Genomic DNA, 18,274 nt, shown 5'->3' on the forward strand with positions numbered 1-18,274 from the left:
GGATTTACCCAATCCATTTCATTAAAATTAATGAGCTATTGGTTTTAATGGTTTATCCACTAAAAATACTATTATAGTTTGAATGGTTATCAAATAAAAACATATTATATTTTGGCTGAAAATAAAAATCTTCTCTTAATAGAAAGTACAAACTATTTAGGCAAAAAAAAACAATTTTGTAGTTTTAACCAAAAAATTATATTTTATCGTCTAGACAGGAAAAATACAATTTTGGTAGGAAAACTCGGTTTTACAGTTTTGGCGGGAAACTAAATTTTACGGTTTAATTGGAAAAACTTGATTTTGTGATTTTGGTAGGATATTGTTTTAGCGGGGAAACTCGATCTTACGGTTTTATCAGGGAAACTCGATCTTACGGTTTTGGCGGAAATTTTTGATCTTACGGTTTTTGCGAAAAAAACTCGCTTTTGCGGTTTCGGCGGGAAAATTTTATCTTACGGTTTTGTCGGGAAAACTCGATTTTGCGGGTTTTGTAGGAGAACTCGATTTTGCGGTTTTGGCGGGAAAATTCGATTTAGCGGTTTTGGCGGGAAAACTTAGTTTTACTTATGGCGGGAAAACTCGGTTTTACGAATTGGCGGGAAAGCTCGGTTTTAAGGTTTTGGCGGGAATACTCGTTTTTTACTGTTTTGACAGAAAAACTTGGTCTTAAGGTTTTCGGTTCTAGCGGAAAAACTCAATTTTTTCGATTTTGGCAATAAAACTCGATTAGGTGGGAAAACTCGATTTGTAGTTTTGGCAGAAAACTCGATTTTTGCGGTTTTGGTGAAAATATTCAATATGTAATTTTGATGAGAAACTTGATTTTATGGTTTTTTTTTTGTAAAAAAGGTTAAAGTTTAATAAGAAAATAGCATATAATATGCATATCGTTGAAAAATTGCGTTGACAAAAAATGTATGAAAAATGGATTACATTTAGTTTATTTAAATTGATTTAGATATATATGATAAAATAAATACAAACTTGGTTTAGTAATATGTGTTAAAATTTTGGAGTTTTTTTATTTGATTTGATTTTATGTTGGTTATAATTTATTATTGGTTTGGTTATTTTTTGACAACAAAATATTTTCAAGTCTCATTTTATTGGTTTGGTTATAGATTTTTTTGTTTGGGTTAGATTTAGTTTATTAAATTTTAATTATATACATGTGAAAATAAATAAAATTTGTTGTTGTAAAATTGGTTTATAATTGAGTTTTGTTATTTAATTATATTTTCAGGCGGCACCATATGCAGAAATAAAAGTTTAAAAAATTAAATTATATTTAAAATATTTTTTTAATTTTAATTATATGTAAAAATTAAGATACAATAAATAATTTTTTATTTAATTTTTAATAATATTTATGTCTATAATTCTAAAATTATAGACATTTATAATTTTCAAGTATTATTTATGTGGTTAAAAATATTATTTATTTATTTTTAATAATATTCTGAACAAGGATAAGAACCTAAAATATCAAAATAAACAATATATCTGAAATATGTTTGGATATTTGTACGAAAAATAGTCATATTACTCGATTCGATCCAAATCTTTTAAATAGAGTTAATTACATGACGACGCATCTAAAATATAACACTAATTATAAAAAACAAATATACCAATATATAAAATCGTAAAAATCAAACAGATTATGTTTCTCTTGCTGCAAGAATCAAAAAGAAGCCATATTACTAGAGGGAATACGACGGTATATAGAAAAATGAAACAAATTAGAATTAGGGCTAATTTATGTCAAGAAGGAAAACTTGGTGAGCAAGTCCCTTCATATGTATTAATGTGAGCAATTAGGGTTTCATTTCTTTACTAAAACTATTCATGTCTCTGATTCTCAACCAGCCCCCGAAGCTATGCTTGCGGAAACCAGTGTTGGTAAGATGCTCTCCTCTTCACCACTCTAATGGTTACTCATCTGCTTCATTGCCGCAATCACAAACCCTTCCTTCAACCATCTTATGCGCTGATCCTTGTAGACCACATCTCGTAAGACCCGTGTACAGGAGGAGGGATGGTGACATGGATATTCTTGATTACGAGATGCCTAGTGATTTTATGGAGGTAACGGAAATGATAGGAACATCCAATGGATGGATAACGTCTTTGGTGGACGGCATTGTGCAAATCCGGGAACACCCGGGGAAGAATCGTAAACAGTTGAGAATCATTTTTTTACCTCCTCATGTAACGCTGCCTCTATGCCAAGCCCAAATGGCCACCAACGTGGCAATGTCCTCATCTTCTCCGTTGAAAGAGGAGTGTGTTGTGGCTGTCAAGTTCTGGGGACCTCAACTAAGCATTTGTAAACCGGCTCAAAGCAACGCCGAGTGGATCAACATCAGAATCTCAAACCCTTGTTTCTTTTCATCCCCTGTCATGTATTCGGAGAAAGAGGACATGTTTCGCATTGTCGGATCTGGAGGCCACCTTGTTGGATCATGGGATCTCGGCAAACACAAGTGCACACCAAAGATTCAGAGACTTCAATTTCAAAACCTTCCGGAGCTGAGCAAGGCCAAGCGGGAGCTTCTGTACTCGAGCAACACAAGCGAACACTTGGTGGAGTCAAGAACAACCGGTGAAACTTTCATGGTTAAGTGGTACAAAAGGACGGCCAAGACCATCTACTGCATAGAGAGAATGGAAACACAAGCTTTAATGGTGTTCAAGATAGACGAAGAAGGCAACGCTGTTTACACTCAAGATATTGGTGATCTCTGCATTTTCCTCACAAAGTCTGAATCTTTCTGTGTCCCTGCTTGCTCTGTTCGCCACATGCGTCCTAATCGCGTCAAACTCATGGATGTCGACGAATTCACTATTATCGATCTCGCTGCTCAAAAGTGGAACTGATAAGAACATTAGTTTGGACTTGTGTTTTTTTTTTCCTGAGACTAGAGTCTTGTCTTTTTCTTTAAAACCTTTCAAATATCCAATCTAATTTTTTCGTAATATTTAATAAGCTTTTTGTCAACCTAAACATAAATTAATCATAAATGTTTTTCAAATTTTCCTTAAATAAAAATCACGAAATTATGTAATGTACCTAAAGTATATATGACAATTAATGATTTTGAATAATAAAGATTTGATTAAAATTAGTCTATTTTCTATCATTTTTTTAAATTTTAACTTATTAAAATAAATTAAATAACCACATTAACTATATAATAAAAAATTAGATTTTTTTGCATATGTTATATTTTAAATTTTTAAAAACGAATATAAATAACTAAAGTTGTTAAAAATCTCACATTGAATTTTTTGTGATCCATGGTTTAAAATTTATGTTATAACAAGATACAAATGATTACAAAATTACATAAGTAGGAAGTCTCATTTAATAAATTTTATATATTAATATTAATATTTTTTTAAAAATAATTTATATACCATATAAAATACATAAGTATTTTAATTTCGAATTTGTTTTGATTTTTTTTATAAACATTTTGAACAATTATTGACAACTTAATATTTAAATTTTAAACTTTGCATTGAATATTTTTAAAATTATAAATTACTAAAACATTTAAACATCCCACAAATTTTTTATTGTTATCATTGATTTAAAATTTTTGTTATCAAGAAATACAAACGATCAAAATGAATATGAGTATAAATACTAACCCACAACTTGATTTTAACCCCAAACCTATACCCAATTTTTAACAGATGTCAATATTAAAAATGTAATATATATCTATGTTAATGGTGATGATTGGTTCAACTGTGGCTTTAAAAATTTAGCTGTAGATGTTTAGCTGTAGATAAATTGGTTGTACCTGTAAAGTTGTTATTGTAGACTTTTTCTGCAGAAACTTTTGATGTAGTTAAATTTGTTGTAGCTGTAAGTTATAGGCTGTAGATATTTTAAAATAAAATATATCAAATATGTGTTGTATATATAAAATTATTATTTTATATGAATTAAAATAATTTATATTAATATTTTTTTATAAATTATCAAAATTTATTGTAATTTAAAATGTGATATGTAAGTAATATTTATATTATTTAAATATCTTAATAATTAAAAAACACTCAAATTCAAAATTAAAATATTTATAAAAGTTTTTATTATGATTATATAATTTATTTGATATTATAGATATTTTTTTTCATTTTACAGATTTTACAGCCTATAAAAAGATGCATTTTTGCCTAAAATACATAAGAGAAAGTTTTGCTTTATTTTTTTTGTTGTAGCTTTAGAAATAAAGCTAAAGCGTGATTGGTAAAACTAAATAAAAATTTGATGTAGACTTTAATTTTTAAAAGTAAAGTTACAACATGATTGGTAAAATTTAGTGATTTAAAAATAAATAAAACTAAAGTATGGAGATAAAGTCTAACCAATCACCCCCAATATCATTCAAACTTAATTTTATAACATATAAAATAGAAAAAGTGTTTGTCAATTTATTTAAGTATTTGTACCAATTTAATTATATACGTAATAGTTACTAATTTTTTTATTATTCAATATATATTTATTATTTCATAATACGTTAAAAAATATATAATACTAAAAAATAATTTATATATAATATTTATTCCGCGGAGGGTGCGGATCTTAACCGAGTAAATGTTTAAAAGTCTGCTCCGTTGAAATCAGAGTGAATACGGTATATAGAAAAAAAAATGAAACAAATTAGAATTAGGGTTAATTTATGTCAAGAAGGAAAACTTGGTGAGCAAGTCCCTTCATATGTATTAATGTGAGCAATTAGGGTTTCATTTCTTTACTAAAACTATTCATGTCTCTGATTCTCAACCAGCCCCCGAAGCTATGCTTGCGGAAACCAGTGTTGGTAAGATGCTCTCCTCTTCACCACTCTAATGGTTACTCATCTGCTTCATTGCCGCAATCACAAACCCTTCCTTTAACCATCTTCTGCGCGGATCCTTGTAGACCACATCTCGTAAGACGCGTGGTCAGGAGGGATGGTGACATGCATGCTCTTGATTACGAGATGCCTCGTGATTTTATGGAGGTAACGGAAATGATAGGAACATCCAATGGATGGGTAACGTGTTTGGTGGACGGCATTGTGCGAATCCGGGAATACCCGGGCCCGGGGAAGAATCGTAAACAGTTGAGAATCATTTTTTTACCTCCTCATGAAACGCTGCCTCTATGCCAAGCCCAAATGGCCACCAACGTGGCAATGTCCTCATCTTCTCCGGAGAAGGAGGAGTGTGCTGTGGCTGTCAAGTTCTTGGGACCTCAACTAAGCATTTGTAAACCGGCTCAAAGCAACGCCGAGTGGATCAACATCAGAATCTCAAACCCTTGTTTCTTTTCCTCCCCTGTCATGTATTCGGAGAAAGAGGACATGTTTCGCATTATCGGATCTGGAGGCCACCTTGTTGGATCATGGGATCTCGGCAAACACAAGTGCACACCAAAGATTCAGAGACTTCAATTTCAAAACCTTCCGGAGCTGAGCAAGGCCAAGCGGGAGCTTCTGTACTCGAGCAACACAAGCGAACACTTGGTGGAGTCAAGAACCACCGGTGAAACTTTCATGGTTAAGTGGTACAAAAGGACAGCCAAGACCATCTACTGCATAGAGAGAATGGAAACAAAAGCTTTAATGGTGTTCAAGATAGACGAACAAGGTAACGCTGTTTACACTCAAGATATTGGTGATCTCTGCATTTTCCTCACAAGGTCCGAATCTTTCTGTGTCCCTGCTTGCTCTGTTCGCCACATGCGTCCTAATCACGTCAAACTCATGGATGTCGACGAAATCACTATTATCGATCTGGCTGCTCAAAAGTGGAACTGATAAGAACATTAGTTTGGACTTGTGTTTTTTTTTTCTGAGGCTAGAGTCTTGTCTTTTTCTTTAAAACCTTTCAAATATCCAATCTATTTTTTTTTTTCATATTTATTATCTGTGAGATCGTTACGCATATGCTCCTGGACAAACCTTCCTATCATCTATCACTAAAATAGCAATTTGGTTATGCTTAAGCTATATTTAGTGTGTTCTTTGTGTTGTGACTTTATATAATGGAAAGCTATCTATGCATTGAGGTGATATTCCTTCTCTTTCGTATTATGTGCTCGTGAAGAGCATTTTCCATGAGCTTGGGATCACAGATGTCGAGACCAACTGCTCCGCCGGTGGAAGCGTGTGATCATTAATGCTGGAAGAAGCTCGGAGGATGTGCGTGAAGGAGAAATATTAACTTGTGCACCATATTTTCTTGTGAGCGCTTGGAAAAGGTGTTGAGAGAACACCATAGTTTACTTCTCTGTTAGAAGAGAAACCTTTCCACACACAAAAAAAAGAGTTTATATACGATTTTTATAATCAGAAATCGATATAGATTATATCATATCAACCAAATTTTTCAAAAGATTTGGATTTTTACCTGATCACCAGTCAAGAGAGAAGTTTTTTTCTCCGCGGACTTGGTATTTGCTTCTGACTCAGAATCCACCAGCCTATTTTGCTTGGTTTTAGGCTACTAATTTTCTTAGGAGGACATCTAGATTTACAATACAGGTAGAGTATTATTATGGTTTGTTGAGAATGTTGTGAATGGGGACCTTTTATTTATAAATATCGTGAAATTGAAGACCAAGTAAGATACTGAGGAAATCCCTAGAAAATAGAGAAGGAAGTGCATAAATATTTGTATACCAAGTTAAGATACCAAAATCGTTTGAAAAGATATGCAAGAGAAAATCTATAAGAAATGTCATAAAATATTTGTATACCAATTGAGATACCACAAAACGTTTGAAAACCCGTAATTATGTTGCTCGTTTGAAAATTTTATTTTACTAAAAAAATTAAATGGCATATTCCCATATATGATTACGTAGCTGTCATGTATTGTTGCTGTTTGAATAAAAACAATTACGAAAAATGCTGATTTTAATTAAAAACATATGTTTAAATAAAATTAGTGGCAGTGTATTGTAATTACTTTAAAAATAGGAGGGTACTTCAAAAAAGAGGCTCTTCTGTTTTAATAGTATTGATTTAGATAAATAATAAGGTTTTGTTTTCTTATATATTTAGTTATAAAAACAAAAACGGGAAGGCTTAGGGTTTATCTTTAACGCAAGACAAGTCGAAAGTGGAAAACTCCAACGCGAAGCTTGTTAAGGACATGATTTACCCATGTCTCTTAATCAGAATTCTTAACTTATGATTTGATATTTTTTTTTACACTTTCTGTTAAGAGACGGATTTTATATCTCTTATTTAAAAGACAGTTCTTAATTTTTTTTGTTAAAATTAAAAAAAAAAAGCTAAATATCATCTCTTACCCGAAATTAAGAACCTCAGTTAACAGACTGGGGTTAATGATGATCTAAAATCCATTATAATTCTTTGCAAATGTTACAAGACTCACAACTGATCCAACTAGTATCCGTTCAAATCCGTCGAGCGATCTCATTTTATTTACATGATCTAGAAAAGATTGCCTTTCTTGTTAGAATAGTTTAGCAGTTGATTATAATAATTCCGCGATGGACATCGCTACTACATGCACCGTGTGGTCCACGTGGAATAGTAACTCTATGCATTTTAATGATTACATCGAATTCAATATACGCGTTTAACGATTTTAGAATACACACTGAGACAGTTAACTTGATACGAGTGGAGATCACATCTATTACGTACCGGGTTGTTTTCTTTACTATATTTTTTTCCCATAATTTAACAGTTTATTTGAATTTCACATCGCATGAAAACAAGCTGCGATTATTATTTATATATATATATATATATGTAAATAATAACAAAAGACTAGTAAACTAAACAGATTCCAAACCCGTTAGCCACTTTGGAAAAATTGAATCAACATAAAATATAGCAGAAGACAGGTTCCGAGTACCACGTACAAGCTTATCCGCTATTATATTTTTTGCTTTTAAGATATGTTGGAGCGAGAAAATTTAAAAAAATTCCTTACTTCGTAAATTTTTTTCCATGTGTGTACTGAACGCTGGCCACTCTGTAGGTGTAGACACCATCTTCACCATATCAATCTCATATATAGCTTTGATTATCGAAAAAGTGTAGGTCAGTTAAAGGTTGAAGGATATGGAGATATAAAGAGAAGCCACCCAAATTGTAGATTGGCGACTCTTGGAGATTATAAAGCGTGACATTCTCCTTTTAACACATATAAATCATAGATATCAATGACTTTCAAGTAAGAACGTTCCCTTTTCTCTTTAACGATGATTTTCTCCACTACATATATATTAAACCCCAACGTTCGTAAAAGGCGTTCAATAAACCTAAAACAACATTTTGTTTGCATTTGTTCAATTGCTTGCATACATAAATATTAAATAGATTATAAACTAGTGCATTTTTATATCGAGAATTCGAGATTGTAGAAATCAAAATGGGCCATGAGAAATAGATATATGCGTTCGTAATTATGGTCGTATATATTTACATAATCATTCCTATAATCTACTGAACATTAGCAAACCAATCATCTCTTCTATAATTTTAAACTTGTAGGGTAATAGCTTGTGCTTTTTATTTTATTTTTAAAAAAATCTTGGAAAGTTCTCAATGATTGGGGGCATTTCGATCGGCCTATAATTAAATTACTGGACTAACATCAGAACCCAAAATCCAACTTTAGTTGTAGCATATACTAGCTATGTGACTATGATATTCTCCAAATCATATACTAATTACATTGTTTATTGTAGATTCATTCATATAATTGAGGTGTGGACAACTCTATAAAAGAATCAGAATTACAAGGTATTAATTAACTACTGGTTGGTTGGTGACAGATAAACTTAATTAGAATTAATTTGGTATCTAAGAATGAAAATATAGAGCCAGCCTATAAGATGATTATCAAGAAGTGAGAGCAACTTGATGGAATAGTGAAATATATTTTGACAAAAAGAATCGTTACCTTTTCTCGTTTGACGCGCAGACGCGGTCCATATAATTGATTTCTTAATATTCTCAAATTAACGGCTACGAACTTTTTTCTGTTCTTTTAAATCTGACAGAATCTACCTTACATATAATGGCTGTGTCAAGATTAGTAAAACTTATTTAGCAAAAAAAAAAGATTAGTAGAAATTTCATCACAAGAATATTTTGGTTTTAATTGGGGGGTCGATGGGTGGGTGGGAAATATTAATTTATCTTCAATTTATTTGCTTGTCTTAAATTTTGTTATTATATTTACTAGGTGTTTTCCCGCGGACGCGGACCTAAACATATTATTAATATTTGCATTATTAATTAGAAGACTATAATGATAAAATATTATTTATATTTTTATTTGAAAATTTTTACATATTAATTATTATTTTTTTAAAAAAAATTTATACATTATACTCATTATATAGAAATAAAATTTAAAAATCACCCAATATTCTTTTTAAAATTAAATAAAAATAAAATTTTATTTGATTAATATTTAGTTATATATTTTATGTTTTTAGTATTTTATAAAAAGACTTTTCAGATAACAACATAATATATATAGAAATTATATTTTTATTTTAAAATGTGTTTTTAAATTCTGGATAATTTTTACTATTATTAATTTTATTCAAATTATTCAATCAAATATATTAAATTTTTTAAAATTTTTTATATATTTTATTTATTAAAGGCATAAACAATATTAGCTACTATAATTTTAACGTGAGAGCTCCGTTGCTAAAATTTACTTTGTAAACAATAGTATAGATAAAATTTATATCAATACTTTCACACGTGCATCCATCGTATTTCCAAGTAAAGCTACATAGAAAAAAGGAGAATGCAATTTAAATAAAACTAGAGATTGACCCGCACGCCCGTGCGGGTGTTAATTTTTACTTTCTTATAAATCGATATTTTATTTTTATGATTAGTATTATATATTTTATATGTATCATAATATAATTAATTGCATAAATACTTTTAGATTTCTATACATCATAATCGAACCTGAATCAAATAGAGTAATATGATTACTTTTGGTTATTTGGTTATTTTTAGTTTAATTTGAATTCAACATACCTGAATTGAATCTGTTAATATTCTTACTTTTCATACAAATATCCGTACCGGCGTCAAATACATTAGTTTTTGGATATTTGTAGGTTTGTATATATCAAGACTGAATTCATCTGGACCCGATTCGAAACACACATGAAAATTTATAATACCGAAATGAAGTCTAGTTTCAAAACTCAAAAAGCATGATAACCCACAGAAATAACTCGTAGCTGAATAGTTATCCGAATGTCCATGGCTAACCGATACATAAGTAAATAAAAAAAATTGTTAACCATTTTGAATTCTTATCACAAATAGAGTGGTTTCATTCAAATATGTCGAATTATTATAGTTAATATGTAAATAATCCTGACAAAATATTATAGTAAATATAATTAATGAGATAGTTAAAAAGTGAGAAAATGAATGTAAAAGATAAAATAAAAAAATTGAAAACAAATAAGTTTTGTTTTTCATGTCACTATTATATATCATATATATGTCATCATATAATTAATCATATTTTATATGTACCATAATATAAGTAATCATATAATTAATATTATTTTATACATACCATCATATAAATAATCACATATATTATATTTATAAACTTAATATGAAATATAAAAACCATAATTTAAGTTGGTGTTTTTAATTAAGTTATGTATTGTATTTTTCTTATATATAGTGAAAATATTTTTTAAATGGTTATTGGAAAATATTTTAGTAAATTTTCTTAAAATATATATATATTTGAATCAATTATTTATATAAATTAATTTTAAATTATTATTTTGATTTGAATTTTGTATAGAAATAATTAAAATTGAGAAAAATGAATGTAAAAGATAAAATAAAAATTGAAAACAAATAAATTTTGTTTTGTACTTCTGTAATAAATGATATTAACTTATTTAGTAAATATAATAGATGAAGAGTTAGAATTGATTAACAATATAATAAAAATCTTTTAAAAAATCAATTAAGATAAGCAAGTATTATTTTCTACTGCTATCCATGTTTCCAAACAATTCTCATTTATACTACTATCCATGTTTCCAAACAATTCTCATTTATACTATTATCCAAGTTTCCAAACAACTCTCAAATGTACTTCAGTTTTAATAATATAGATAGTAAATATAATAGATGAAGAGTTAGAATTGATTAACAATATAATAAAAATCTTTTAAAAAATCAATTAAGATAAGCAAGTATTATTTTCTACTGCTATCCATGTTTCCAAACAATTCTCATTTATACTACTATCCATGTTTCCAAACAATTCTCATTTATACTATTATCCAAGTTTCCAAACAACTCTCAAATGTACTTCAGTTTTAATAATATAGATAGAAAAAAACAAGAGGTCTTTCGTGTTATTTTTTTGTGTTAAATAATATTCTATTATGTTATATTTTGAATTTTAGAAAATGACTATAAATGATAAAAATCTCACATTGAAAATTTTGTGATCAATGGTTTAATTTTTTTTTTGCTGAAGGAAGATACAATATATCCTTTCGGAAAAACAGGTTTACTGATGACTTGGCAGGATTCTGTCGAGGTTTGCCGAGAAGTTTGAAGAAGTGGTTGCGCTAGCAGTTTAGTCAAAGCCATTGACTTAATGGACAAATATTTTTGTTTTTTTCTTCTCTGTTTCTTTTTGAATTTTGACCAGTAAGAAATGGTAACATTTCTGAAATTAGGATTTTATACAGGGTTACAATTATACTATGCTTTTCCATAAAGTACCCAGTCCTCGAATTTACTCGTTTGGTCGTTTACAATAAGAGCTTGTCGCATCCAAAAATGTCATGTGATATATGGTCAAAGAATATAAAATGTCCCATGCGTACGACTTATATGCTTGGTTTTCTTGAAGTGCTAACTTATTGAAAAAGGGATCCATTATATTTGAGAAAGATTGCAATCGTTAAAATTTATTTATTACATATCGTTCGTTAGTTTTCCTTAGATTGTTCTAGTTCGTTATCTCATCAGAACCCTTTCGAGTATATATGAATTTATGATCTTTCCACAAAATTTGTATCAAACTTTGGTGAACCGTAACTAGCGTAATTAGCCTAATCAGATTGCTTAAGTTAACCATCTGAGACGAAGAGGGATTAACGTAACTGGCACAATTATTTGCAAATGATACTATTATGCCTCGTAGATACACCTGTTTGGTAGAGACTCTCGATTTTACACGTGAGGTGTCGGTTAGGACTTTGCTTTCAGTTTTGACTAAATGCCATGCAATTAGACGCATATATTACTATACCTTCATGCAAATTAACACCCACATAAAAAAGTTTTACATATTTTTTTTTTTCATTCAGAAAGATATATATATATATATATATATATATATATATATAATTAGTATTTATGTTTTACATAGCATGTAATGAATATATAGAGAGATATATCTACTTCTTGGTTATCGAATTTGTTACAATGATTACGTTTGTCCAAGAAAGAAGTATTTTTCGACGAGGAAATCATTCCATTTATTTAAGTTTGTTCAAGTTAATTAATGTCAGTAAGTATTGTGAAGTAAAGAAAACTATGGTTAAAAAAACGAAAAAAAAACTATGGTTATCCCTCAAACTTTAGAAGTAGTTCAAGGGGCGTATAAAATGTTGTTATGTCAGATTTAAATTAGAATTTAAGGTGCTACTTAGGGAGGGTGATGGTGATTTATGTTCTCAGGACCAGCCACAAGTAGCTAATATCAAAATGTGATATCAACTACTTTTATAAATAGACATTTGATTTTTTTTTCATTAATCAAAAATATGAAATGTGATAATTTATAGGTCCAATCAAATGTAAATCGAATTATCTGACAGTGGTTGCGAGGATAATTTTTCACTATTTTAGTCCCCAACTCACCTCATTGAACATAGAACTTTGATAATTTAATACATGCTATATAATTGCCAAATAGTTTGGTTTCTTATAGCATCAAGTTAATATGTTTTAGAAAAATCTCTATGTGACAAGAAAGATTATATATACGTTCTTCATAGTACATTTGATTAGTATAAAATTGATTTGGTTCTGATTATTGGTAAAAACAAATTAGGAGCACCAACCAAGAGGGCAGAAGAAACAAGCATATGGGTGGTGTTCCTGTTAATGAGAGGGGACCACGTGGCGGTTGCTGGGAACGCTGCAACGCTAAAATTAACTTAACGATCGGTGAGAGCGGAAAAGCCGCTTCGAAAAAAGCCCCACTAACCAATAGTAGGACCCATCTAAAATGGGTTCCAGCGTTCACACACTACAATATCTGTTTTTTTAGTCAAGTTACAATGTTTTTTTCAATCGAAAAAGGTTAACCCAGATCTATTAAATACAGAGATCTAACTCTCGGTTGGAAGGTATAATTCACAGATAAATCTTTTTTTGAGTATTCAAATAGACCGTAAGCATAGACTTATTCTGCATGGTCACATGTGGAACTAATAATTTTGTATTAGAGGAAAGTCGATCATGATCTAGATCAACATGATAACTTCTCTTTTAGTGATTAGTTAAGTTACAATGTTGTCCAAAACATAAAGTTTCTTGTTTTTTTTTCCTACAATAATTTGCAACTATAAATTCAGACCACACCAGATTGTGTCTCTCTCAAGCCCACACACACATTCTCACCCTGTTTTCTTACAACTCAAATCTCCTTTTCTATCTCTTTCAGCTTATATTTGCAAACAAAAAATGGGTATATTTTTGAGTTTGTTAGTTTAATACATAAACACATGCTGATATATTTTACCTGTCCTCATCTGTTTCTCTGTTATTTTCAGTAAGATTCATCGAAGAAAACACAAAACCGGTGAAAAATGAAACAGGAGACAAATCAAAAACGGATGCAACAACGGTGAAGACGAAAGTTCTTCAAGATCTTATCATCAACAATGGAGGAGGATTAATAAATTCATGGGTTGATTCCATGAGAGCTTGTTCTCCTACTCACCTCAAATCTTTGATGAAACAAAGCTCTTGGCTGGTAAGTATATCATTATGATCAGGCTATGGCTATAACGTCTACTTATCTATGTTATATTTATTCTCTTATAATAAACGAGGTTTGTATGATTTTCGCAGACAGAACATCCATCAGCTTTAGATATGTTCGAAGAGATTCTTCATGTTTCCGAAGGAAAACAAATCGTTATGTTCTTGGATTATGATGGCACTTTATCTCCCATTGTTGATGATCCAGACCGAGCTTTCATGTCTAAGAAGGTTCATTTCTAAAACCTATATATATATATATATAATAAAAATAAATCTACTAGTTACAAAAATTGTTTTGACATTCTAATTTTGCTTTTATGTATAGATGAGAAGGACAGTGAGAAAACTAGCAAACTGTTTTCCAACTGCCATAATTAGTGGAAGATGCAGAGAAAAGGTAAAATAATAAAAATATAAAATTAGCATAATTTAATTAGTAGTGATCAATTACTGACGCTAATTATAGTAATTCTGACAATTTTCAGGTTTATAATTTTGTGAAACTGACTGAGTTGTACTATGCTGGAAGTCATGGAATGGACATCAAAGGACCAGAGCAAGGGTCCAAGTATAAGGATGTAAGTTTTTTTGTATACGTACATTAATATGATTAATAACTTTTCTAAAAAAGGATCATTGATAAAAAAATTTCTTTTCATTCTCATTCGTTATTATAAAACAGCAGGATAAATCTCTTCTTTGCCAACCAGCTACAGAGTTCCTCCCCATGATCGACGAGGTCACATTCTCCCTCAAGATTTCTCGTATATCTGAACAATAAGAAGAAAAAAAACTACTTCATTGTTACTTACACTATTTAATATGCCTTTGTCCAGGTCTATCAAAAATTAGTGGAGAAAACAAATTTAACTCCCGGAGCCAACATAGAGAACAATAAATTTTGTGTCTCTGTTCATTTCCGGCGCGTCGATGAGAAAGTACGATAATGTTCTTTCTTTTAATAATTCGTTATTAGTGTAATAAGAAATAAAATTAAACAATCAATTTATTTATTTATATATTGACAGAACTGGAGTGATTTGGCTAATCAAGTTCGATCAGTCATGAAGGACTACCCTGAGCTCCGACTTACTCAAGGAAGAAAAGTAAGATACTATTAATAAAGTGGTTTCTATTTTTAAGGTGACAAGAGTTTTTTTTCTTAATTAGCGAGTTTGTGTGTTTGGTATGTCGTTCAGGTTTTGGAAATTCGTCCTATCATTAAATGGGATAAAGGCAAAGCACTCGAGTTTTTATTAGAGTCCCTTGGTAACTTCTTCATCGACTAATTAGTAATGAGTAACATGATTAATGTTGAGATCAATAGCAGTATTAATTAAAATAGTGTTGCCTTTTGTAGGATACGCCAATTGTACCGACGTTTTCCCCCTTTATATCGGCGATGATCGCACAGACGAAGATGCATTTAAGGTACATATAATCTCGTAATTACTGAAAGACTTAAAATTAAATAGTTATTGTTCAATGATCTAAGTAAATTTCATTTAACGGATGTTATAGATACTGAGAGAAAGAAGACAAGGTCTTGGCATTCTTGTATCCAAAATCCCAAAGGAGACTAACGCATTCTATTCTCTGCAAGAGCCTGATGAGGTGAACATGTTTATCATTTTTCATTTTAAATGATTAAGTTCGTATCAAAAGTTCCTTAAATTATCCTGTATATTGTGTATACATGATAGGCTGAGTAATATATTTTTTTCTTAATTATTTTCAGGTTATGGATTTCTTGCAGCGTTTAGTGGAATGGAAACAATTGAGATCTGGAGCATGATGATAGAGCTATAAGCCTATAAGTACATAAGTTCTTTTTAATGACATGTTAATCAAGTTTTTTTCCTTCTATATATGTATTGTACTCAACGCATCTTTGTATAGAGAGATCCATTATCAAAGAAAACAGTTAATGGAATCGATCATATATGGATGGTTCTATTCAATTATTTCTACGCGTGTAAATTATAAATACTTGACATGTATCTAGATGTTATCTTGAAATGAAATGAAATGTCATGATATAAGTATTATTAAAAAAAAAGAAAAAGATATAAGTATTATTTCACTTATATTTCGAATTAAAATATCTCAGTCAACATTTGGGTATTTTTTAATGTTTTGGATATAAGGTAGTTCAAATCAAAGTGAAAACATATCCAGAAGAAAAATTACAAAAATAAAACTAGATTTATCGAGTCAAATGTATCTATTTCTATATCTGCCTATATGAATCTCAGATCAGTACAAACTAAAATATAAAACATATAACTCAAAAATTGATTATTAAAAATAAATGAAATATTTGTTTGATTATTAACAACATTCAACCCCAAACTGATTAACAACCTTCAACCCCAAACTGAAACATATCATGATACGTTTCAGTTTGGGGTTGAATGTTGTTAATAATCAAACAAAAATTCCATTTATTTTTAATAATCAATTTTGAGTTATAAATTTTATATTTTAGTTTGTTCTGATCTGAGATTCATATAGGCAGATATAGAAATATATACATTTGACTCGATAAATCTAGTTTTATTTTTGTAATTTTTCTTCTTCTTTTATCCCGTTCAAACAGGATCATTTCAGTTTTGATGGATTGAACATCAATTTTAGTTTTAATTTCTTTTGGCAGTCTTTGTTTCTGTCATAACTGAAACACGGGTTTTCTCAAACAAGTGAATCTCTAGATAAGCTAAGTTCATCGCATGGAATCTATTTGCAACGAAGAAGGGATCCTTTTACTTTATTTTTCGAAACCATAAGAAAGAAATGGAATATTCTACGTACGACGCAAAACTTGGGTGGGAAGATGGCGTCAGATAGACTCAACCTATGATCGGATATCTTTTCTGCTAAGCTTAATTAGTTAAAGACTTACTTAGATTGTTAATTGTTTAATTAAAGATAAAATAGTTCCTAATTATACGTAACCAATTACATATCTTTGTATGGAATCTTATGTGACATAATTTGTCTAAGTCTTAGGAATCCCAAGAAAACAGCTCACCAATAAGAGAATCTCTCTGACAGAGTGACAGTACAACTTTTTATGCTTTAGAGTCAACGTTCAACAATTTTTTTTTTGTTACCGAAAGAAAACATATATATATACATAATATCCTAATTATCGAGTGTAATTGGTAAGTAAAAGCGCAACCTAGATTAATTATTAGAGCATCTCCAAAAGAAACTCTATAACTCCAAATATAGAGTTTTTTACTCTCCAAAAAGGAACTTCAAAACTTCAAATTTGAAGTTTTGAAGAGTAAAACTCCAAATATAGAGTTTCACTTTTCAAAACTTCAAATTTGAAGTTTCATCTTTTTATTTGCATTTTGGTCCTTACAATTATATATCATATTTATAATTCTTAAATATTTTTTTGTTTATTGTTTTAATCCTTAAAACTTTTATATCTCATAAATATTTCAAATTTGTTTTATAAATTTAAGTTTTACACATGAAATTAAATAAAAAAAATTTGAAACAAGATTTATAATATTTTAAAACCAGAATTAAACAACAATAATATTACAAAAAAACCATGATAAAAACTTATTAAAAAAACACATGAAGACATAATTATTACTCAAATTTAAATATTATAACAACACTAATAGTCTGGTAAATTTGCTCTGGAACCTCTCAAATCTCCAAAATATTGTCCAAACAAATTTTGTGTAACCGAAGATGATTGTTGTTGTTGCTCTTGACACATTTTTCGTATGATTCTTTCTTGTTCAGATCGAATGTATTCACGAATATTAACATCATCGATAGAAGCTAAGTTTTTAGCAATATTTTATTTCCTATTTTACTTCTTTAAAAGCTAACTTTTTTGCTTCATTTTGCAGTCGTAATTCAATCATCTCATGACCTATTTCCCTGCTTGTTGTACTTTCGTTTAAAAGATCAAAGATTTCTTCGTTTGATGATATCAAACTATCAACAGCCATATTATGATGATACTTCGAAATGCACTAGTTGATCATATATGAGAGCATTATGGAAATAATTTTATGGAATAATGTAGTATTTGTTTGCAGTTTAATATTTAATTATGTACTTTTATTTATAATTTTATATTTTAGTGTAAGATTTTTTAATTAATATTTCTGTAATATTTATATATATGTACTAGTTATTTATAGAAGTTTTATGAATTTATATCAACTATG

The 18,274-nt window shown here is 29.6% G+C and overlaps 3 protein-coding genes across 4 annotated transcripts; all 3 read left to right on the plus strand.

Annotated features, from left to right (window-relative positions):
- The first annotated feature begins 197 nt into the window (after positions 1-197).
- Positions 198-3,213, plus strand: LOC103828024. Its single transcript, XM_009103601.3, has one exon. It carries the CDS (start codon positions 1,852-1,854, stop codon positions 2,881-2,883), a length of 1,032 nt encoding a protein of 343 aa, XP_009101849.2. The 5' UTR covers positions 198-1,851; the 3' UTR covers positions 2,884-3,213.
- A 344-nt stretch (positions 3,214-3,557) lies between these two features.
- Positions 3,558-9,833, plus strand: LOC103828128. Its single transcript, XM_033273896.1, has one exon. The coding sequence runs from the start codon at positions 4,791-4,793 to the stop codon at positions 5,823-5,825; it is 1,035 nt and encodes a 344-aa protein (XP_033129787.1). The 5' UTR covers positions 3,558-4,790; the 3' UTR covers positions 5,826-9,833.
- A 1,558-nt stretch (positions 9,834-11,391) lies between these two features.
- Positions 11,392-16,122, plus strand: LOC103828025 (probable trehalose-phosphate phosphatase H). Of its 2 annotated transcripts, none has more exons than XM_018659766.2 (12): positions 11,392-13,773; positions 13,859-14,061; positions 14,160-14,300; positions 14,398-14,469; positions 14,558-14,650; positions 14,755-14,811; positions 14,909-15,010; positions 15,101-15,178; positions 15,272-15,341; positions 15,433-15,503; positions 15,594-15,686; positions 15,811-16,122. In XM_018659766.2, the coding sequence occupies exons 1-12, from the start codon at positions 13,770-13,772 to the stop codon at positions 15,865-15,867; spliced, it is 1,041 nt and encodes a 346-aa protein (XP_018515282.2). In that variant the 5' UTR covers positions 11,392-13,769; the 3' UTR covers positions 15,868-16,122. The 2 variants fall into 2 exon arrangements, with proteins under 2 accessions (XP_018515282.2, XP_018515283.2); XM_018659767.2 differs by having other exon boundaries at positions 14,758-14,811.
- The last annotated feature ends 2,152 nt before the right edge of the window (positions 16,123-18,274 follow it).

Source organism: Brassica rapa, chromosome A06, assembly GCF_000309985.2.
Source record: "Brassica rapa cultivar Chiifu-401-42 chromosome A06, CAAS_Brap_v3.01, whole genome shotgun sequence".
NCBI lineage: Eukaryota > Viridiplantae > Streptophyta > Magnoliopsida > Brassicales > Brassicaceae > Brassica > Brassica rapa.